Genomic DNA, 24,430 nt, shown 5'->3' on the forward strand with positions numbered 1-24,430 from the left:
TCAATCACACCACCACACAGTACTGACCCACACATATGGTTCTTACACACACACTGGACATTCTGGACATTGTTTTTGCACAACACTGGTCACTATATTCTTCATTTCCAGTTAATACTTGTACAGCTGCTGTTATTGTGTATATATTTATTTATATTTAGATTTCTTCATACATTCTTATATAGTTCTATATTGTGTATTGTGTATTTTGTTGTACAGTTATTTTTTTTCAACTTTAATTTATATATTTTATCTTATTCTTCCCAGTTAAATTTACCCTTCATTCTAATTTGTATTGTACAGTTATTTCATTTTTAACCTTAATTTATATTTTATTCCTTCCTAGTTAAATTTACCCTTTTTAATTTTTCATATTTATTTCCTATCTTATTCATAGCCTTTCCTTTTTTGTTTTCTTTAGGTCACGAGCAGTTGTCCAAGCATTTCACTACATATCGTACTGTGTATGACTGTGTACGTGACAAATAAAATTTGAATTTGAATTTGAATTTGATGTGTAAAATGCAATCTCTTCTTTTATTCCAATACATTTATTTAAGCCATGCAAGAAAGTGAGCGAAATTATAGAAGCAGCTGTTAGAAAATGGTTTAGTATGTTAGTATCAATCCAATACCAAGTAAATACAGGGCCAGGATTGCAGATACCAGGTACCAGTATTTTTAACCTATAAGAGCATGTAGTGGAGAGCAGTGTGTCGTGATTTAAGAAGTGAATAGTCACACCTTTCAGCTTCTTCTACTTTTTGGAGAACTGAAATGTAAGTGTGCCTGTCTCTAAAGCACTTTGGGTCAGCTTCTGTTGTTTAAAATGTTTAATTTCCCCCCAAAACGCTTTATTTAACACAACTCAGTGAGCTACATACTGAACGAAATATCGATCCTATTGCACCAGTATCAATCCGATACCAATACCAGCGTTGGTATCAGTACTATCGATGTTTGGATTGATCCACCAACTTCAACTGTGCACATTTACTTGCTTACATCCCATTATGAGTTAGATTTTTTGACTTGTGATGCCCCTTACCTGATGGTGATGATTTGCCCAAAGTCCAGTTCGTAATTGTTCACTTGGGCGATGAAGATGGCTGCCACGGCCTCATAGAGCGCCGTACCATCCATGTTGATGGTGGCCCCGACCGGCAGCACGAAGCGGATGATGCGTCTGTCGATATGGTTGTTCTCAAGGAGGCACTTGAAGGTGATAGGCAGAGTAGCAGAGCTGCAGGAGGGAAAGAAAAGTAGGCAGTGTAATCAGTTGTGTTTTAGCAGGAAATGTCTCTTGGGTTCAAGCCACTGACAAAACAAACAATAAAAGCATGAATAAAGCAAGTAGCTCCTATTTTTCTGTGTAAAGTGGGAACCTGTAAGCAAGGAAATAATACAAGTATGCTGGATGAAGATTTAGGTTTTTAGATGTATTTCTTTCTTTCTTTCTTTCTTTCTTTCTTTCTTTCTTTCTTTCTTTCTTTCTTTCTTTCTTTCTTTCTTTTTTTTTTTTCCCCTGTTTGGTCATACTTTGCAAACACTGCTCGCGATTCAATAAACCTCTGTCGACTTAATGAGTTTATAACCCCTGATGTGACACTGCTCAGCGTGACTGTTATTGTTAGTTTTAGTGAGGACAAGTAACAAAAAGATTTCCTGGCTATTCTGAACACATGTTTGTGGCATTGACCGTGGACTTAAATGCAGTAAACACACTAAAAGGCTGCGAGTTGCAGCGTGGTTGGAAAGAAATATATCAGTAAACACAGTGTAAAAGACAGCCCTGAGGTGGAGTATGATGTTAGGGTTACAGAAAAAAAAAATCACCAACAAACATCCATTTAATTTCCTCTATTTTCGTTCCTAATAGAGCATAAAAGCAATTTTTCTTTGGCCTTGGCCCTCTCTTTGTGTTGATATTTCTGCTGGACCATAAATGGAGGCTTATACAGATTACAAGGTGGTCATCACTGTTTTCTTTTCTTCTGGGAAACATCCTAATGGCATGGAAAAATGTAATATATGAACATTTACCAGTTATTTTTTTTCTTTCTTTTTCTTTGAGACCCTTTGAGGTTATTTTGCATATACACTCAACAAAAATATAAACGCAACACCTTTGTTACTGCTCTCATTCCCCATGGGATGGACGTAGAGACCTAAAATTCATTCCAGATACACAATATAACCATCCCTCCCAAACAGTGGTCACAAATCAGTCCAAATGTGTGGTAGTGGGGACATCTGCCATATTGAGATAATCCATCCCACCTCACAGGTGTGCCACATCAGGATGCTGATCTGACATCATGAGTAGTGCACAGGTGTACCTCAGACTGCCCACAACAAAAGGCCACCCTGGAATGTGCAGTTTTGTCTCACAGCAAAATGCCACAGATGCCACAAGCAATGAGGGAGCATGCAATTGGCATGCTGACAACAGGAATGTCAACCAGATCTGTCGCCCGTGCATTGAATGTTCATTTCTCAACCATAAGCCGTCTCCACAGGCGTTTCAGAGAATATGGCAGCACATCCAACCGGCCTCACAACCGCAGACCTCGTGTAACCACACCAGCCCAGGACCTCCACATCCAGCAGGTTCACCTCCAAGATCGTCTGAGACCAGCCACCCAGACAGCTGCTGGAACAATTGGTTTGCACAACCAAACAATTTCTGCACAAACTGTCAGAAACCGTCTCAGGGACGCTCAACTGCATGCCCGTCGTCCTCATCGGGGTCTTGACCTGACTCCAGCTCGTCGCCGTAACAGACTTGTGTGGGCAAATGCTCACATTCGATGGCGTCCACAGGCCACAATTGACAATCTGATAGACTCCATGCGACGATGTGTTGCACTGCATGAGGCAAATGGTGGTCACACCAGATACTGACCGGTTCTGGGTCCCCAGACCCCCAATAGCGCAAAAAAACTGCACATTCCAGGGTGGCCTTTTGTTGTGGGCAGTCTGAGGTACACCTGTGCACTACTCATGATGTCAGATCAGCATCCTGATGTGGCACACCTGTGAGGTGGGATGGATTATCTCAATATGGCAGATGTGCCCACTACCACACATTTGGACTGATTTGTGACCACTGTTTGGGAGGGATGGTTATATTGTGTATCTGGAATGAATTTTAGGTCTCTACGTCCATCCCATGGGGAATGAGAGCAGTAACAAAGGTGTTGCGTTTATATTTTTGTTGAGTGTATGTACCACAAGAAAATGCTACGAAAAAAGCCAGCTGAGTTTATATGGGACATAAAGCCTAACACTCCCCCACATGGTAAATGGCCTGTATTTGTATAGCGCTTTACTTGGTCCTAAGGACCCCAAAGCACTTTACACTATACACAGTCATCCACCCATTCACACACTGGTGATGGCAAGCTACATTGTAGCCACAGCCACCCTGGGGCGCACTGACAGAGGCGAGGCTGCCGGACACTGGCGCCACCAGGCCCTCTGACCACCACCAGTAGGCAACGGGTGAAGTGTCTTGCCAAAGGACACAACGACCGAGACTGTTGGAGCCAGGGCTCGAACTGGCAACCTTCCGATTACAGGACAAACTCTTGAGCCATGATCGCCCCCACATCAAAATTCTGACACAGCTCAGCCACATTAGCTCCACAGTGTGTTAAAATTACAGGATTTTTATTGTAGTGGGGCATTCACATCAAAGAAAAATGTAACTGACTAAATGTAGTAGGTACATGTGTGAAAGAAGTCCTGATGATTCATTTACAGACACAGTTTTTAAATAAAGTCTGTGTGCATTTGTCTGCGCATCAAGCTTTATAATAATAATAACAATAATTTAGGACCTCTAGATCTGCAAAGTCATATGCTTTACCTGGAGGAAGTGGCCAAGGAGATGAGAAGGGCTTGTAGAATGCCTCTTATGTAAACTATGGGGCTTTTCTTGGTGATGAAGAAGTACATGGCCGGGAGGATGAACAGTCCGTGCAGCACCAAGCCCATTACCACAGTGATGGCATAAAAGCCCAACTTCTTCCCCATGGCCGAAGGGTCGTCCATCTCTAAGATCTTTCCAGCCACCAGAAACACAATACCAAAGGGGAAATACCTGCAGAAAGGAGGAGGGAAGGACTGCTGAACACAGTGATACTAATATTAGCATGTTGACATATTTAATCCAAACAATTTTAATATGCTGGTGGTTACTAGTTTCAAGGACCTATGATCTTAATATAATATGTAGGATGCTAACATTTGCAAGTAGTGGACAGATAAAAGGCTGCCAATAAATGACCAGTCTAGCATCGTTACAATAAACCTTCACTAGATGAAGGCTTTAAAGTGGGGCATGTCTGTTTCACCTTTTTTTTGTAATCCATCCAATTGTTGTTGAGACATTTACCTAAATACGAAAAAGTCTGATCTAACTAATATCAGAATATTTCAAATTTAACATGCCGGAGAGTGAATGGCAAACAGTGCTGGTTTTTTATCAGTGTTAGTTATAGTTGATCAGTAAAACTTCACAAATGTTGTTACTTTTCTTGTGTTAGGGGTTTCTTGTAAAATACTGCTCTTACCAAATGACAATGGCAACAATTTTCAAAACCGCCTCATTCAAACTCTGACAAAAGTTGACCAAAGCACTTCCGTTGGGTCCCATTCTTCCCAGCATTATTCCTGAACGGGAAAAGGAAAAGAAAAATATGCAAGCATGCAACTGCAGGGATGTTTTCAACAGTATTAAGTGATAAGAATGGAAACATTTGTTTGTTCCCTGCACAGCACAGAATGAATGAAGATGTTGAACCAATGGTGGGTGGAAACCAAAATCATCGGCCCTTTGAGGCCTCACTTAAGTTTGCTTTTTTGAGATATATATTTATGCATGTGCATTGTGGATGTTAGTGCGTGTGGGATTCATGTCAAACACCCACCCATGGTTGCAGAGAATATAACGATCCCCAGTACATTCATGCCTTCGCTGGTGCCGGGAGATGTTTTCACGATGACGTCAGGAGGTGGCGTTAGATCCAGAGAGAAGTTCTGGGTGTCGGTGCCATTGTCATCCTGGATGCCATAAATGTAGACCCTCCGCGTGGTTGTCTCATCCAGGAGCTGAGCGACTGTCGGTTTGGGGATGAGTTCTGCGACTCTCTGGGTTCGATACTTGAAACCAAAACAGAGCACAGTGAACGTGACATACCAGACTCTTACATGATAATGAAACACGCTCATTCGTGTTTGCATTCTCGCACGGCAACAGATTAATTTTATTCTTTTTGCAAATGTGTTGAAATAAATGGACAATAGAAGATAATATAAAGAGGCGTTGCAGTTTAGATTAAAGATTAGGGGGTAACAGAAATCTATGCTTTCAGTATTTGAGCTTACCTGTTGAAACGTAGCTTGGACCAAGTTGGCTGGAAACATGTTGCTATAAAAGAAAATTTAGGGAATTTGTTAATATCTTTCAGTGAAAAGCAGACACATTGTAATGGATCCAAAGTAAAATGTAGGTTAACAATCCCAGAAATGTAATCAATGCAGAGAAATAGAACAGTTATAACTTTGCTTTAACAAAAGCTATTTCTGTGTATCTCCTCTTTTTTATATTGGCTTTGATATTACGGGTGTATAGGAATTTCTTTTACTTATGTATTATTCACATTATTTTATTGTATAATGCCTTGGTGCCACTGGATTTTAACAAGTCTCACACTCATACATTAAGACAAATGGTGGGGGTCTAGTAAGGAAGCTGGGGGGAAGCACAGGAAGAAACTTTTGTCTCTTCGAGGACTCTGGGAGGTAGCAAGGGAGTGTGAACCTTAAGGTGTGAAACAGCTGTGTACTGCCTTTTGTTCCTGAAGAAAGTATTTAACTGAGAGCCATGCTAGGCTCAGGGAAACTCTGCTGACCTGCCCCGCAGTCATGCAGGCTCTCCACAAGCTTGGTTTTCTGTTCTTTATGTGTTTTGATTAAAGAATGTTAGCTACCGCTCACCGCTCGTCTGCAGGCTTTATTTAAATGGAAAACTTCCACAACATGGGGTAAATCTTTCCTGTACATCTCCTCCCTGTGAAATTGGAATTGATTAAATCAGAAATTCAAAGAAGGACGACAGCTTCTTTATGGATTCTGCATCATTACTACTGTGCAAGAAGTCTTACTCTAATAAAATTACACTGAAAATTTGCTTTGTTGGTAAATAGACTTTTCTGCATCAGTCCTATCAGTCCTGACAAATGAAAATCTCCACATCTCATATCTCTGAAGAAAAGAATATTGAGTTCTTCAGTTCTTGAGCTGCCACAGAGTGGACTCAGGTGCACGGACAGATGAAATCTGAAGACAGAGGAGCAGGAAGAATGGGGACAGTAGAAAATAGAGAACAATCTCTTTCTGGAGAGGAAAACAGATGCCCACCATCCATCGAGGTGAAATGAAACCGTTTAAACCGTGTCTGCCGTCTATCGTGATGGGAAATGTGCGATCGTTGGCAATTAAAATCGACGAGCTCTCAGCACTGGTACGGAGTCAGAGGGAATACCGAGAGTGTAGCCTGATGTGTTTCACCGAATCATGGCTGCACCAGGACATTCCCGATGAGAATGCTTCCGTGGAAGGCTTCCACACTGTTCGGGCGGACAGGGACAGCATCGCTAGCGGTAAGCGTAAAGGAGGTGGGCTTGCTGTTTTAGTTAACAACCGGTGGTGTAACCCTGCCAACATAACAATCAAAGAAAGGACTTGTTGCCCGGACACTGAACTGTGTGCTGTTGGACTCAGGCCGTATTATTTACCCAGGGAATTCTCTCACGTCATCTTGGTGGCTGTTTATGTACCCCCCTCTGCTAACCCCACAGCTGCATGTGACACTGTCCACTCTGCCATAGCTCGGCTACAGACTCAGCACCCGAGTGCCTTTATTGTGATCTCGGGTGACTTCAACCATGTATCACTGGACAATACACTACCAACATTCAAACAATATGTGGACTGTCCCACCAGGGGAGAGAAAACTTTAGACTTACTGTATGCTAACGTCAAGGATGCATACAGCTCCTCCTCCCTCCCCCCACTTGGTAGGTCAGATCATAACCTGATTCACCTCACCCCCCGCTATGTGCCAATTGTGAGGAGGGAACCTGTGACCACCAGGACTGTTAGGAGGTGGTCAGAGGAGGCAATAGCGGAACTACAGGGCTGTTTCGAGGTGACCGACTGGGAAACACTCTGTGAGCCTCACGCCGAGGACATCAATGGGCTTACTGAGTGTATCACAGGCTACATAACTTTCTGCACCGACTCCATTGTTCCAGCTCAGACTGTTCATTGTTACCCAAATAACAAGCCGTGGGTGACTAAGGACATCAAAGCCCTCCTCAACAACAAGAAGAGGGCTTTCAGAGGGGGCAACAAAGAGGAGGTGAGGAAGATCCAGGTGTTACTAAAGGACAAGATCAGAGAGGCTAAGGACAATTACAGGAGGAAGCTGGAGTGGAAACTCCAGCAGAACAGCATGAGAGAGGTGTGGAGGGGCATGAAGACCATCACTGGATTCAGGCCAACCAACAGCAGGGGAGCTGAGGGAGGTGAGAATAGAGCCGACGAGTTGAATCTGTTTTTCAATAGATTCGACACCACAGTGTCTGCTCCCACCCCCACAACCTCACCTGCAGTCAGCCTGGAATCCAGAGCCACACCACTGTGCCAGCCTCTCTCTTCACATGTTGCCTCCTGTGAGATTCCTGACACCCCTCCCCCACCCATCACCTTCACTCAATACCAGGTTGAGATGCAAATGAGGAGACTTCACTCAGGCAAGTCTGCTGGACCAGACGGAGTGAGTCCCCTTGTCCTCAAGACCTGTGCCCCCCAGCTGTGTGGAGTCTTTCATAAACTGTTTATGCTGAGTCTGAGTCTGCAGAGGGTCCCGGTGATGTGGAAGACATCATGCCTCGTCCCTGTACCAAAGACGCCTCGTCCCAGTGGCCCCCAGGATTACAGGCCCGTGGCACTGACCTCCCACATCATGAAGACCCTGGAAAGGCTCATCCTGGACCAGCTGCGACCCATAGTAAGACCACACCTGGATCCCCTTCAGTTCGCTTATCAGCCTCGTCTCGGAACAGAGGACGCCATCATCTACCTGCTCAATCGTGTCTACACCCATCTGGACCAGCCGGCGAGCACTGTGAGGGTCATGTTTTTTGACTTTTCCAGTGCTTTCAACACCATCAGGCCGACCCTCCTGGGTGATAAGTTAGCAGCGATGCAGGTGGATGCTTCTCTGGTGTCCTGGATTGTTGATTACCTGACAGGAAGACCACAATATGTACGTCTCCCACAGTGTGTGTCTGACAAGGTGATTAGCAACACAGGGGCACCACAGGGGACTGTCCTCTCCCCCTTCCTCTTCACCCTCTACACCACAGACTTCAGCCACTGCACACAGACATGCCATCTTCAGAAGTTTTCTGATGACTCTGCGGTGGTTGGATGCATCAGCAGGGATGATGAGACAGAGTACCGGGCTGTGGTCGACTCCTTTGTCACGTGGTGTGAGCAGAATCATCTGCAGCTCAACGTGGCAAAGACCAAGGAACTGATCGTGGACTTCAGGAAGACCAGGAAACACTTGACCCCTGTTTCAATCCAGGGGGTCAGTGTTGACATTGTGGAGGACTATAAATACCTTGGAGTACACATTGACAATAAACTGGACTGGGCTAAAAACACCACAGCACTTTACAGGAAGGGCCAGAGTCGTCTCTATTTTTTGAGGCGACTGAGGTCCTTCAACATCTGCCAGAAAATGCTGAGGATTTTCTATGAGTCTGTTGTGGCCAGTGCGATCCTCTATGCTGTTGCATGCTGGGGGAGCAGGCTGAGGGTCGCAGATGCCAACAGACTTAATAAACTGATCCGTAAGGCCAGCAATGTTGTGGGGATGGAGCTGGACTCCCTCAAGGTGGTGTCGGAGAGGCGGATGCTGTCCAAGATAAAGACAATGTTGGATAACACCTCCCACCCACTCCATGACATGTTGGTCAGCCACAGGAGCTCGTTCAGTGAGAGACTGAGATTACCCAAAAGCACCACTGAACGACACAGGAAATCATTCCTGCCTGTGGCCATCTCCCTGTACAACGCATCCACTTAACACACTGTTTGCTGCTACAACTACACATGTTTCTTTTCCAACTATTTATTTATAAGTGACTTATGTATGTATGTATGTATATATATGTATATATTGTACTATTCTTAGTTAGCGTATTGTCTGTCTTGTCTTAATGTTGGTTTAAAATGGAGCACTGTAACAAAAAATAATTTCCCCCAGGGATCAATAAAGTATTCTGATTCTGATTCTGATTCTGATGAAAGGTTGTCCGACAAACTCATTCAAAGGATCAAAGATAAAATGAGATACGTTGGTTAATGACTATATATTTCCAGGATGAGTTATTGATAGAGCATCATAAACTCTAAGTATGACTAATATGACTAGTCCTCTCTCTGTTTTTGTCATGTAATAAATAGCAAATGAGTCACTGTATCCTTACACAGTGTAAGCTGGGATGTGGATTGGCCCCACGTTCATGCAGACCACAGATTAATATAAAGTAAGTGAGCAGACCTGCATCGTGATCACTGTAATTTAATTGTCAAAGTTTGGTGTTTTTTAAATAAGTTTTTTTCTGTAATTCAGTTTCGACCACTGATTTAAGAGCTGAGACAGCACAGCGACAGGTGTCTAGTAGCACTATATCCTGACAGAAGAGGAGGGTCAGGTATTTAAAAGGTATTCTTTTTTATTTAAATAGAAGTTATATAAAAAGCTAAATATGCTTTAGTTTATGAATTATCTGTAACAAAAAATTAAGTAATGAGCAGATGATTTTTTATTAAAGTTGGACAAAGACTACGGTGCAAAAGATGGTCCTGTTAAAAGGAAGTTTTTCCTGTTAAAAGGAAGTTTTTCTTTCCCGCTGTCCCCACAGTGCTTGCTCATAGGGGGGGTCATACAGTTGTTGGGATTTTCTTTGTTTTCTTTGTATTATTGTAGGGTCTTTACCTTACAATATAAAGCGCCTTGAGGCAACTATTCTTGTGATCTGGCACTGTATAAATAAAACTGAATTGAACTGAACTGAATAGTTTACATGCCTAAATGCATGGAATTTCTGCCATTTAATATGCTGATTATATATTTATGTTAAGATGCAGTTGAACAGGTTTACCTAAAATGTGACCAAGCCACTGAGCCACAGTGTCTTTAGGACAGAAGACAAAGTCAGGTTCCTCACAGCACATCATTGCTGTTCCACGATATGTAGGAAGGAAATCCCAGATACTACACAAACATGACTAATAACTTATAAAGTATTTGTTTTTTAAGTCAAGAGCTGCTGGGATCACTAAATGCACAATGAATGACGAGTGAGTGGTCTAATAAATACAAAAGAGCTATGAGGTGCCCTTTGTTTACGTGCAGATACTGCCTGTGTAGTATTCTGTGCAAAGAGACTACTGTCCAAGGTCTGCGTTGTATTAGTGCTGCTGGTAAATCCCACAGTGACACAGAATTTAAACCACAATCAGAAATCAACCATCACATTTAAGATGCAGTGAGATTAAAAGCCACACTGCATCTGGGTACGTGTACATTAAGAAGAGTGACGTTAAAAACCATATGGCAAAGATTTCCAGAAACATTGCAGAGTGAGTCACAAGACTGCGGTGAGTATCCTGCACAGATCGGACCAGCGGGATATCCAATCAGAGCAAAGCTGGCTAATGAAACACTCTGACCCCAGGGTTCCCCTAATAAATCCAAGAATGCACATATTCTTACATAGCATGCTCATTATAGATGCTTATCCAACACATTCACACACGAGCACTGACAGTCGAGTGATACAGCAGGCCTGCATGATAGATGAAGGCTGTAAAGAAGCTTTGCGGGATAAATCCAAAGCACAGCTGTGCTCTGTAACCCCCCCTCAAACACACACACACACACACACACACACACACACACACACACACACACACACACACACACACACACACACACACACACACACACACACACACACACACAGAATCTGTGAACAACAAAGCTTCACCACTGCACATGATCAGGTCATAGATGGATTTCATAGGCTTGGCCAGTTTATTACTCCCTCTTATTGATAGTGTGACTGGAAGTGAGTCTTCTAACTCTATTTTATTCCTGATATTTTTTTTAAAGTTCATTATTATTTTTTTTTCCAAAAAACCAAAATTTGTTCATAATTCATAATTTCCATGTTTTTGTTTGCCTCCCATTCTGTGCATTTAGGTTAAAAAACCACAAATATCAGATATCCTTGTGCACAGGTCCACACCTCAGCCGCTCTTCTTTTAGTCTACTGACCTGCCGCGAGTCTCTGTCATGTTTCAGGTCTATCTCTAGCACAACAACCCAGCCCTTCAGCAGCACTAATTAGCTTAGCACAATAACCCACTGGCACATAAGGTTCCAGGCTTTACACTCCGACCTCAAGCACCTCCTTGACTTCTGCCTCCATGAGCACGCAGAGCAAATCTGCTTTTCATTCGCACTATAACCTACACACGTTTGTTTCATTTGCAAATCCGCAAAAGCCAAAATGCGCACATTAGCAATACGGCATGTGAATTAGATTCGCTCTGGAATAAAGTCGATCTTCTCCATGGAATTTTTTTCTTTCTGCTAGATTGTTTTTCTTAAGATTATTTTCCATGACTTTGTTGATATGAAATTGTACATAAGCATTTTTTAAGCTTTATTCATTTTTAAATACAAGATTTCCATGTTGGTTAAAAAAGCAACAACAGGCTGAATTTTAATGAGTTAAACAAAAGTCTTTCCCAACATCTTGTTCATCTAATGACTCAGATTTCTCTGAAGCCTCGCTTTTGAACTATTGACACTAAATACACAAACTTACTTTAATCCAAAGAAAGCAAAATACAGCCAAGTTTTTACTCCCTTCATCCTTCTTCCATGGGACTACATAAAAACAAGCACTTAGGCAACTCTCTTTAACATAGTCTATGCATTTTCTGGCGCTACACTCGCAGCGCTCTGAGCATAACGGAAATAATTAGTGGTCTCTTACCGAATGAGGTCCAGCAGAGCATCAGCAGAGCTGGTCATTGGCTTCTTGCTGTCCTCAGAATCCTCCTTCTGTGCAGCTCCACCCGGGTGAATGATGTAAACCATGAGAATACCAACTACCACAGCAACAAAGGTGGTCCACAGGTAGTATGAAATGGTCATTATTCCCAAGCGGCTGGAGCACTTGGCATCCAGAGCAGCCAGACCGGACATCAAACTGAGAGCAAGTGGAGACACACAAAGGCGGAAAGAGACAAGATAGAGTTAGAAACCAAGAGGGAGTTGAAGAGATTGTGGCTGAAGAGATGCTTCTGCTCAGTGTCAGCGTGAACATTTTGAAGCTGAATTTTTAGTTTTCCTGCAGAAGAAGAAAATCAGTAGTGATCAGCTACATGCAGCTGCAAATGTTCAGCCAACTCGTGTAATGTAGATCCTTGCTGTAACCACCCTGCAAACAAGTGGCCCTCTACTACACAATCCAAAATACAACTATTTATTATTTTCTTGCTTTACTGATGCTAGATTTAACTTTAAAACTCTTGACTATTAGAATAAAAGTTCCCAAACATATGAATGAGTATGCTGGGTCTTAAAGTGAAAATAAACCGCTGGTGGTTCAACAGGCTCCAAATTTGTGAAACGCCAGAGGAAATATTCTGGCAAGCTTCAAATTCAGCATTCACCTTAATAACATGCTTTATGTGGATATGAAAGCAAGCAGAGCTTTAACTAGGTGTGCAGCTTTGAAATGAATGCAGCACTTAACCAATCTCAATCAGCCTGTTTCAATTTTGAGAAGCTCTCCGTGTAAGCCTCTGCAGTCTTAAACAAGACACGGCTTCTTCTACCTTAAGATACGTGAATTCAGCCGTGTAGCTTTGCACTCATCCCTCTATGCCAGTGAAGGGGATGAAAAGTTGTTCTTACAAACATTCGAAACAGTCGATGTTAATTTGCATTTGTATGGGCAGCTCTGAATACAGCGTCTTTTCAGATATTTGTTTTCACTGTACAAAGATGGTGACGCTCGTCGTATATACAAAAAAAAGGAGTGAATGAGGGAGATTCACATAATTGGCTTCTCGGTGAGTTAAAAAAAAAGTGAAAAATAAATGCAAATGACATATTTTTGGGAAGTGTGGGAGGATGTGGAGGGTGATGCTCGTGAAAGCAGAGAAACAGCGGTGGAGAGATCTTTAGCTGGGGAGACAAGATTTTCTCCCCATCCTGTGTAATCTGGTTCGACTTGGCAAGTGTTTGGGTGGATGTGCTGAGTTTTTCTGTGCACTCGCTGCCTGTGCTGAAACTCATACTGTCATGCCTCCTTCCATCATTTTTCAAATGCAAACTAGAGAGTCTCCATCTCCTGCAGGTTTCACACTGGGGACTATTGTGCTTTGAAAAGCCAGTCTGGTCACATGAATGGAAACTTGCGTCTTTCTGTGTGTGTGTGTGTGTGTGTGTGTTTGTGATAACATAATCAATTCTTGGGATGGGAGAAAGCATTTGATTGAAACTTGCATTAAAACGCTGCAGAACTTTATTATTAAATGCTCAAATTAAGCGAAGGATCAATTTTTTCCACTGAAGCCAAATCATAATTTCACAGCTGCAAAAACGCTGATGCGCTTGAATGATAAATAAAGTCACGTCTTCACTTGATTTTGCTGTAACTATGGTAACTATAGCACAATCTTGGCTTCCTAAATGGAAAAATTATGCTTTTCCAGTTCGGAGTATATGAAACATTTACTGAGGACTAAAGTTCAGACAGTCAATTCATCTGCATAGATCACTCACCTTTGTTGAGATGTTAAAATGAAAATGTAACTGAATGGTTAAAGAACCACACGTGTAAGTACAGGATAATAGCAAATTCTAACACTGTTAAATTACTACTGGTTACAAAGTCACGGTGGTGTGTTGGTAGTCTCTAAACTGGTTAAATATCTACAACTTTTTTCTGCGTAGCAAAAATGCTTCACAATTAGACTCAACCAGGAATGCTGGAAACTGGTTTGTTACTAAAAGTGAAAGCACAGTCTCTCTGTGAGGAAACCTTTAATGTAATGTTTCATTTTGCTTATAAGTAGCCCAGAATTGCAGATCCCTCGCACCGATCCATCTATGCATCTACAGGGATTAGAACCCAACTTGTCAATCATAGGGCAACAGGTTGGGTACATCTTGGACAGCTCATTTCTTTATATTTTTCAGACTTGCTTGTCATTTTTTATGGTTTTGAGCTGGCTTTCTCGATACCTCTCAAAGATTTTCTTTGGTCATTGGCTAATTTGCCCCTCTTCAGTTCAGTCTTCATACCTGATCATTTTCAGAGAACTTTTTTTTGTTACTTCAGCCACTAACACTGACCAATCATTCAGGCCTGTGGTGTAGGAGATCTTGACATCACTGATGTAATTATAAAAGCAGAAATGTACAGACAGATTTTACCATTTGATTGACAGTGGCTTCATTCTTAAGCATGACAACAATGCCATACGCACTGCCAGTACAGTTAAGACACACCTGGATAGAAAACCAGTCAATGAAAGGTTGGCCTCCCCAGAGGCCAGACCCTGAACATTACTGAAGCATCTCGACAGAGAACAAAAGGCAGCCGACATCCAAAGATCTTTGAATGTCCTTCAAGAAGTTTGGAGAACTATTCCTGAAGACTTCTTCAAGAAATTAAGAGAAAGCTTGCCTAAGAGAGTTCAATATGTGTTGCAGAGTAAAGATGGTCATTTCAAATACTGACTTTAAAACTTAGAATTGTACAAACTCTGTTTTTGTCTGCATTTCTGTGTTTTTTTGGAAAACCACTACAACAATTAACTGGTAATAAAACATTTTTTAACCTTTCTTATTCAAAATGCAGCTGAGTATAAATGTCAGTGTCAATAATTTTATCACGTGATTTGTTTTAACAAAGTCTCTTTTACCTTGATACAAATATTGAAGTTATTACTAAAACTGGCTATTATCTAAAAAATAATTCTAATGAATTAGTTTAAATCTGTCATGAAAGACACCTGCAGTGAAAGGGAATAAAAAATGTAACGATTCTCTGTCGCCTACTTGTTAGAGGCTGACTTTGCCTAAACACCTAAACAGTGAAATGAGTAACGTCAGGGGTTACAGTGCAGGTGAGCGAACCCTGAGATCTGTGTAGTGTCTCAGCACAGGGAAAAGAAACACGACTCACAGTAATTTCTAATGTGAGCTTCAGTAAATTCCCCTTCTGTACTTGATGTGATCAGCTGACCTGCTGCTCTGGATTTCTACAGCTGAATCCAAGTTGTCAGCAGTTTCACGAGCTATCCTGGCTGACGTCCATCCCCGACACTGACACAATACTGTTTATATTATCTTTACACTGGGCAGCATAAAACTGATATAAAGTTGCCATTCGGTTAATTAATCTAAGTATCATCTGCTTAAATGCAGCTTCATCTCTGCTACACTTGATGCCGTCTAACTCTGACCATGAGCACCACAGACACTGTGTATCAGTCCAACACAGCTTTACTGTCAATTCACCACAATACTGCAAACTAAAATGTTTATCCTGCACTAAACTACCCAGTATTTTCATGCCACGTTTGAATAACACAAAGTTAGCATAGCTTAGTCTGTTTTATAAAAACACATCCTATACAAATCCAACACGCCTGCCTTTCTACATCTTTCTCCATCTCTGAGTGAACTTATCTCACCTTGTGAAATACAGCAGCTGGACCTTTAGCTAGTAACACACTGTGAGACAAACTGGACACAGACAGTTTGTGTGTTTGCTGATGTTTGCTGAATGCTGAAAGAGTATAAATGCTATAGAAGTAGAGAGTAGAAAGTACAGATATTTGTTTAAAAGTGTGGGGAGGAATAGTAAAAAGCAAAAAAGTAAAAGCTTCTATATGCAGATGTTTTCTTAAAAGACCAATAAAAAGTGCAAAGGTAAGAATCTGTACTCTCTAAAACCTTTGCCAGTTCCTTTTCCACAAGGGCAGTCTAGACCTTTGCTCTTCTAAAGGCTTTCCAGGAAAACACTGTTTTGTCATTGGACAGTTTGACCCCGTGTGCACTCAGCTCTGCTTACATCTTGTACTTACAAATCTCAAAAGATTTGACACTCAAAGGTAAATCTGGCATTTTAACTAAAAAAGAAAAAAACTGAATGTTATGAGTTATAACGCTTTATAATTCACCAACCACCGTGATATTAATTCTTATCACATACATACTGCACTGATGGGCAGGTTATTCCACCCACTATTTCTTTCTGTCTATTAAAGAAAAAAAAACAACAACTCAGTGGTTTACCCTTTTCTGTTTTTTTTCTCCTTGAACTGAACATTGTGATGCGACTGGAATTGCAATCACAGAACGGAGCATCGCTCGTGGGAATAAACCTTGCACCCACTGGTACATCAGATAACAAATGCAGCTGCAGAAATGATAACTAAAGGGCTTGCCCTGAGCTGCTCAGGGATTAGATGACCCCCAGCAGAAAAATCAAAATGTCATAAGTAGAATGTCACACTGCATTGCACTGGCAACATGTCAAAACATTAATCTTCAGGATAATCGCAGACAACAGTTTAAACTGAATATATATATATGTATATATACACCAGGCCTTTGTGGATTTGTATGTATGAAGCTACAATAAAAGTTAAAGTTTGATGAATGAATTTAATCAACATCATCAGCTTAAATTTACATTGAAATCTTCTAGCCATCATGTAGCTTCACGTTGACCACAAACAGCACAGCTTGCATTGTGAATTACACGGTAATCCTGAGAGGGCAGATGCACTGCGACTTAAGAAAACAAGATGAAATAAAAAAGAAATGCTGAAAAAGCTCGCAAAACACAATGGAAGTTGAATAAAATACAATAGAAGTAGTGAAAAACCTCACAAAACACAAAGAAAGGATTGTGACGGAAAAGCTGTTTCAATGCGAAGGACATGCGAAGGACTGCACTGAGACATGTTTAAAAGAAGCGGATGTCACGGCGAGTGAGATGAGCCGTGTGGAGATAACAAAGGAGGATCCAGTCGCAGGCACTCGTGAAGGTGAGAAGGTGGTTTATTGGACACAAAATGCAAACAGAGAAACGGCAAACGGGACTGAAGACTATCTAAACTGAGAACAACTAAACTACTGAACACAAACCAGGACATGAACATGAAGGAGGATGAGCAGAGGTAAGTGACGATAGACAGCAGGGAGAACATACAGATGAAACACGGTGGATACGCAGACGGGCCAGCGACTATGACAGAAGACACGACTTAAATACACTCAGAGAAACACCGGGAGATTACACACAGGTGGGGGACACAGCTAGGAGTAATTAACGAGATGAGACAAGGGAGGTAAAACTGAACACACTCACATGAGACGCAGACCTTCACAATAAAACAGGAAACAAGAAATCACTACACAAAGACGCAGACTAGACACAGATCAAAACCCACAGCAAACATGAGAACACAAAACCTGAGAGCAAAAACCAAAACCAGAATCACAGAAACAATAGATAAATAATAATAATGATCAACAAAGCACCAGTGAACAAAACGATCATTCAAAAATAAACCAAAACAAGAGAACTCAAAATGCTGGGTCGAACTGACCCAGAACCGTGACAGTGGAGGCTTCACCAGTATGGTGAGGGAGAAAAAGATGCAGGTATTAAATGTTTTAATCATATGAATCATAAAATACTCTAGACACATGTTTGCTATCAGCAACCTACTGTTATTTGTCCCTTCTGCAGCTGCTCACACATTATGCTATCCCCAAACACACTTGTGTTGTGTTTTGTGAGATTTATTCAGGGTTTTTTTTTTGTGATTTTGGACCATTTTTCTGGTGTTTTTCTAAGCTACAGTGTGTTTGACCTTTCTGAGCCACTGTAGCATTACTATAAATGTTACCACAATGCTATTTACCCTGCGCTAAACTGAACCAAATGGTCTTTTACAGTATTTTCATGCAACATTTGAATAACAACAATTTAGTATTATTTAGATGTTCTACAGTATCTCTCCCCAACTCTGAAAGTGTCACACATTAACCTTTTTTTCTCTCCCTGGGAAATTTAGCAAATCTGCATTTAGCTACCAAGTTACAACGTATGAAAAACAGCACATAAGCACTTTGTGTTTGCTGATATTTGTTAAGGTGTTTTGAGATGACCTTCTACTTAGGAAATGTTGCTTCAGTGTATCTGTGAATGCAATCTTGCAACTTGCACCATGAATGCATTATAGTAATGAGCAGGAAAAAGGATGCCTTGCTGATGTAAAGAAGGCGTTGGATGCCATCATTTTCTTATCACTGAACAAGCGTCTCCTTATCATCAGCTGGAAGCAGTGACAGACTGCACGTGAGAAATTAACTAACTCAGTATTGACCATTACCCTAATCTGCCAATCAGATTAACAAATGAGATTTAAGCACTCATTTGTTGAGGGTCCTGCAGCGCCATTCCAGATCATTGTAGTCCATGTTAACCCCTGATTATAGCAGTAAATGCTGGAGTCTATCCCAGCTGCCACAGGGCCAAAGGCAGGATACACCTTGGACAGGCTATTAGTCTATTGCAGGGCTAACACAGACAGACAGCTTTTTAGGCTCACATTCATATCTATGGAAAGCTTAGAATTTGAGAGGAAGCTGGTATTTAGTATCCAGAGAGAATTCATGAAAAGTGCACACATAAAAGCCCTGGCCAGCTGGTGGATTCAAACCCAGGAGCTTCTTTCTGTGAACCAAGCTAATGCTAACCACCGCTCCATCTCTGTGCTCTAATGGGAATAACTGCCTTTACTCATCCTGGTATCCCATAGATGTTCCTCAGGACAGCATATACTGTACATAGGTTGGCAGCCTAAGATCTAATGCTGTATCCTAGACATTACTGGAGTCGCAAGAGATAATTATAATGAATTTATGTCACATATACACAAAGATGGTCATTAAATCTTAAGCTAGGAGCTAGGAAATCTTTGAGAGATCTTTGTCCTTCTCTCTGAAATCTGCGCCAAGGTAGGATTACAGCCTGCCATGTGTAGCTGCCTTGACCATGATGGTTCAAGCACATGCAGAGCAGATCTGCCATAAGATTTTTGGACCATATGGGGCTTACACTCCTCCCTGTTCTACCTTCGTTGAGCTAGAGCTTTACAGTAATCCCACATCGAGATGAAACAGAGGAGGCAGAAACTCCTTGGAATGGAGTATATACTCCTTGGAATCCGTGGCAATCCAGTGATGCTATGACCTGTGTTTCAGGAGATCGCATCAATGTTCAGTTTAGTTTCAATGCTTAATATATTCAGAGTATTCATTATAATTTTGTGCCAATATACTGTAAAAAAGAGGCTCCGTCGCTCTTAATGGCGAGAATTATCCAGGAGCATACTTGCCACAAGATGAAATCATTAATAGGTACATTAATCTCATCAAAATGGTTCTTTTTAGACTTTTGATTCAAAGGGTTTTTAAATCAATCATCAGTCTGTGCCTTCAAAATAGAATGAGGCACCTAGACAGAGAGGGTTATGAGCTCAATCTGAAATCATGTAGAAAAAAGTCATGTTTACCTTTTTGAGAAATGACTTGAATATCAGACGGTCAGTAAGTTTAGTCTACTAACGTTGTTGAAATCATCGCCGCAGTCATTTCCAGACATTTTTCTAAGGAACAGCTGCAACGTTTGCCCACTTTATGAAAGTTAATACAAGCCTGTGTCTTTTGGAGCAAAAGGAGTCATGGAGAAGCTTAAGAACGCTGTTTTGATTGCTACTCAGTAGAATTATGTATTAATAAATGACTTATTAACAAATTCATATTTTTTTAGTTGCTGGTGGATTGCTGTATGGGCATCAGGGTTAGTCAGGAAGAAAAGTGTGCATAGCGCTGCCAGACATTGCTGTGGTATCTGACTCTTTGTACTGTATGCTGAGATTAAGAAAACCAATTTTCTATAAACCTCAAAGTGCACTGTGTGACCTCCCCAGCAAACTAACATCACTATACAGCATGCGGTTGGGATTTTAGCTGTAGGTCTATTTATCTCCCCTTCAGGGTTCAGGGATCAGGGCCAAGACTGAAGCACACCAGACAATGGCAAAATGAATCCTATAAAAATGAATGTTGTGATGTTGGTCTCTTTTAGTAAAATGGGTAGCTGGCAGTACAGAGTTAGGATTTAACCTCTGTAAACAGTCTTTAGGCGGGACTTTGGGTGCCAGACGATTTCTGGTTTTCATTTGTAGTCTGGAAACAAAACATGGAAGGCACTTGCTGAAATGCAGACTAAAAATCTCAGGCTACAATCTAATGATAGACTTTTGTTATTTTATTTTAACTTATCTGCATTTGCCAACAATGACCTTTGTATGGAACAGGTCTAGGGTTGCTGCATCTGCCAGAAACCCAAAATATTCGCTCTTGTCAACAGAAGCTAAGCCAGACGATGGTCGCTGCACTGTTTGAGCTCAGTCTTGTTTAGCCGTTTACACAGGGATGCTTTAGTAAAACCCCCTAAACACCATAATTGAGTCCAAGAACAAAGCGAATGTTGTCTTGACCCTTTTATTTATTTATTTATTTATAATAATGTTGATTAAATGCACAAACATTCAGGTCACCAAATAGATCTGTAAAGTTCATTTTTACCCTTGAAATCAAATTTTATAATAGTGGCGTTCAATTCAAATATATTTAACTAGCCCAGCATCAGATTCTCTCTTACTCAGTAGGCGAGACACACTTTACCATCAAGCTGTCTCAGCACAGCGAGGTTAAACGCATATTTGCAGCTAATTAGAAAAATTTCCTAAATACCACAATAAAAAAAAGCACTTGATGAAATATAAAGGAATGATTTGCATTCTGACAGCCAGCAAAACAAAACAGTCAAGCTAAAGAGAAGAACACAGCTCTGGACAACTGCAACATGATTTCTGTAGCTTGACGGTTAATCATCCAAATGCAACACACTAAATCACTCTAGCAACGAAGGGAAAAGGTGCAAGGACTTGAATTTGGTGCTATAGTCGAGTGCATGTCCTTTATATGTCATTCACTTATGACGTGTAAGTTATTTATAGTCTCTGTCTGGGAAATATTCACAGGGAACTGTCTGACCTAAGTGCGCCGTAGCTGACCACCTGCCTCGGGTATGAGAGCTGAAATCAGGCAGGCATTGCCAATTTTATTGAGCCACACAAAGAGCAATTAATCGCGTGTCGTATCGTGGGGCAAAATAAAAATCACAGCAATTCTCAAAAACAGATACTATCGTTAAGAAAACACACCCGGAGATTTCAGTCTAAGAGAGTGAGAGCTACATTAAACTCCCATACAAACAGCTGGATTTCTATCCAATTCATTTTGTGTGTGTGTGTGTTTTACAAAAACAATTAATTCTGAAAGCTGTGTAAACAACCTGTGGCACACCCACTCAGATCTGTTTTGTAACGCTCATTTTGCTGCCAATTATTTCTTACTCACTTTGTGGTTGTAAAGTGCTCGTTGTGTGGATGCTGCACATTTTGAAAAAAAAAAACGCTTTTCATCTCTGACCTTCAGATCTGTGCCAAAGTTAATTAAATTCTAAAGGCCTTCATCAAAATGCAAATGCTCACTTTAAGCGGGCCCTGAATGAACCGAATGAACGTCGCATTTTCAGTATTTGTTACAATTAAAACAAAGATTTAATTTCAATCCTGTGAAACTAAATAAACAGGGATCATAGGGAGGCACAAAGTGCAGTTGCCATTGATTCAGCATGACGCGTTCATGGGATAATCTGGTTTCCGCTTTGGCTGGTGTGCAGATGGCAGTGGGAGGGGAAAAATGGGGACAGACAGGGCATAGGGCTGGGAAGGATATTCACCCCTACATAAGCCCTACTGTACTGTGCAGCCAGTCTGTGCATCCCAGTGTAGCTATCCGACAAAAGCAGGACATTGCTTGCGTGACTGCACTGTATGCATGCCTGTAAAGAGTTATAAAGAAATGAAGGCAGGAGGTGTAGCAGTAAGAAGTCATGCCTTCCACCTTTATTATTCAGTATCGCCCCCATCGAGATCCAGGCAGGTATCAGGGTCTGTGTGCTACAGACTCAAATGAATCTCCACGCTCAGAGCATCATAGAGTCGCCCTGATAGCTTTCAAGTTTCTGTGTGCTTTAACAGAGCGTTGTACTTGGCTGCATTTGGCCTCCTGCCTGCAGATACTGTTTCAGATTAGGTGTAGTTAACGTCTCTTGTCCTCACGTGCTTCGCTCTTGGCAGGAAACCTGCGTTGAGAGGATGCCCTGCTCTGAATCTGGGAATCTGGGGGAATGGATCATGGCTGCGTATAAATAGCAAATCACTGCACAATGCTTCACGCTTTTACTGCAGAGAAAAAGATGGACAGAGAGAAATACACAAGAAAGGCACATAAACACTGTCAGATAGAGATAGAGACAGAGAGGGAGACAGACAGGGAGAGACAGAGAGAGGGAGGATTAACTTCTCATCCAGTCTTTGCTGTTGCATAGATTGTAAGTAGCTTATTGCGCAAAGCAGCCTGCATGTAACCGGTGCCTTCGCATGATTTGTTTTGGGAGGTTTTGTGTGTGTGTGTGTGTGTTCAGTACATCGCTGACCTCATGCAGGCAACTAAGAGCTTTGGGCCTAAAATAATCAAACTGGAGAACCTGGCAAGCTGTGCTCTACTAAGAATGCATCTGAAGCTACAAAAGGGCAACAGCTTTACTTGCGTATAGACATTACTTTTTAATCTTTAATGCTGAAACATGTAATTGGGCGCAGTAAATATCAGACAACAGAGATCCAGGCTGTGCTTTTTCCAGCAGCCTCGGTCAACATGAAGCCATGCAGGGGCGTGGTTCCTGTAGGCTATAAAACTCAACCAACACAATTTTAAACTTAAATCAGAGTATGATCATGATTCATTTATAATTGCAGTACGTTCACATTTTGCATTGCAGTCTAACTGCATGCCAGAGCCAACTTTCCTGTTTAATACATTTTATTCAAACGTGCTTTATTTTAATCTTCTATTTCATTTGACTCTTTTAAATCTTATCTGTGGATGCCTTTTATCATTGCCTTGCAGTGGTAACATATTTCATCAAACAAGGCCTTACACGTCTTATTACATTAAGCATGCAGAATTGCCTTTTTCTTTCTTGTTTCACAGCAATTTCCCACAGTGTGTTTTCTTTGTAAAAGAAGACTTGTGCATCTGCGCTCTGTGTTGTATATATAAATGTATAACCGAGGAGGTAGAGTGGACAGGCTTTGCAGTTTCATACCTGGTATCTGCTCGTGGGTTTTCATATGAATGGTTGACAAATTGCTTTTTAAAAAGTATTCAAGGTAGATTTTTTTTTCAAGTTTGCAGTCAGTGCAGATTCTTTGTGGACAAAAGCCACACCTCCTGCTGTCACCAGACAGCAGGAGCAGCAAGTGACAGCAGGAGGTGTTTTTCATCGTGTCACTCTGAGACAATAAATTACTTTGAAAATGGCAATATGAATTCTTGCTTTTCTATTTCTGCAAGTTTCTTTTTGCAGAAACATTTTTCTCAAATTGCTTCACTCTCTTTAAATGTCTTTGAAAATAGAAAGATGTGTATTTTTATATTATAATGCAGCATTTAATTTCTTTTTTCTTTTACAACGAGGAACTCTTCTTGTAGATTACAGTAAACACACCATAACATAACAGCTTAATGGTAGAAAAGGAACAGAGACCCTGATTTCTTACTCTGTCCATTTTCAGAGTAATAATCAATACCATAATTGACGGTGTGCAACCTGTAAAATCATTCAGTACATATAGAGGTAGGGGACGAGTGTAGTGACACTGATGTCGAAATGGGGACTGCAGATATTTTGTTTACTAATCACTGCAGCACAATATTGTTATTATGTATAATATAAAACTTCAGTGTACCGTAAAAATGTTTATCTTAATCACGATTGGCTTGGAGCGCTGAAAGCCAACATCAGTGTAGATAATTAAACAGCTCTTTTATCCACTTCAGCATTTAGTACTTGTGTCACTGAAATGTTGTGTTTATGTGTTTGTATTGTGCAGAGCTGTGTTGCCCTTACCTCGATACGACGAGGGGCAAAATTAACATCTTCAGCATCCTCATTAGCAGCTCTCCTGGAAACTGGAAGTACTTGACCTCCTGCAGGCAGAAGAGAAAAGCTGTTTTTTGTTTTTTTTTTACTTT

General features: G+C 41.2%; 1 protein-coding gene across 1 annotated transcript in view; it reads right to left on the reverse strand.

The window, feature by feature from the left end:
• The window catches only part of slc1a7a (solute carrier family 1 member 7a), a 49,524-nt gene that overhangs the window by 18,819 nt on the left and 6,275 nt on the right, over nucleotides 1-24,430 (reverse strand). The window contains exons 2-8 of the mRNA XM_026149713.1: nucleotides 24,306-24,385; nucleotides 12,153-12,368; nucleotides 5,392-5,434; nucleotides 4,935-5,166; nucleotides 4,578-4,677; nucleotides 3,872-4,105; nucleotides 1,049-1,243 (exon numbers count right to left, since the gene is read on the reverse strand). Coding sequence (XP_026005498.1) covers nucleotides 1,049-1,243; nucleotides 3,872-4,105; nucleotides 4,578-4,677; nucleotides 4,935-5,166; nucleotides 5,392-5,434; nucleotides 12,153-12,368; nucleotides 24,306-24,385 — 1,100 coding nt within the window. The remainder of the gene's footprint in view (nucleotides 1-1,048; nucleotides 1,244-3,871; nucleotides 4,106-4,577; nucleotides 4,678-4,934; nucleotides 5,167-5,391; nucleotides 5,435-12,152; nucleotides 12,369-24,305; nucleotides 24,386-24,430) is intronic.

Source organism: Astatotilapia calliptera, chromosome 18 (genome assembly GCF_900246225.1).
Source record: "Astatotilapia calliptera chromosome 18, fAstCal1.2, whole genome shotgun sequence".
Taxonomy (NCBI): domain Eukaryota; kingdom Metazoa; phylum Chordata; class Actinopteri; order Cichliformes; family Cichlidae; genus Astatotilapia; species Astatotilapia calliptera.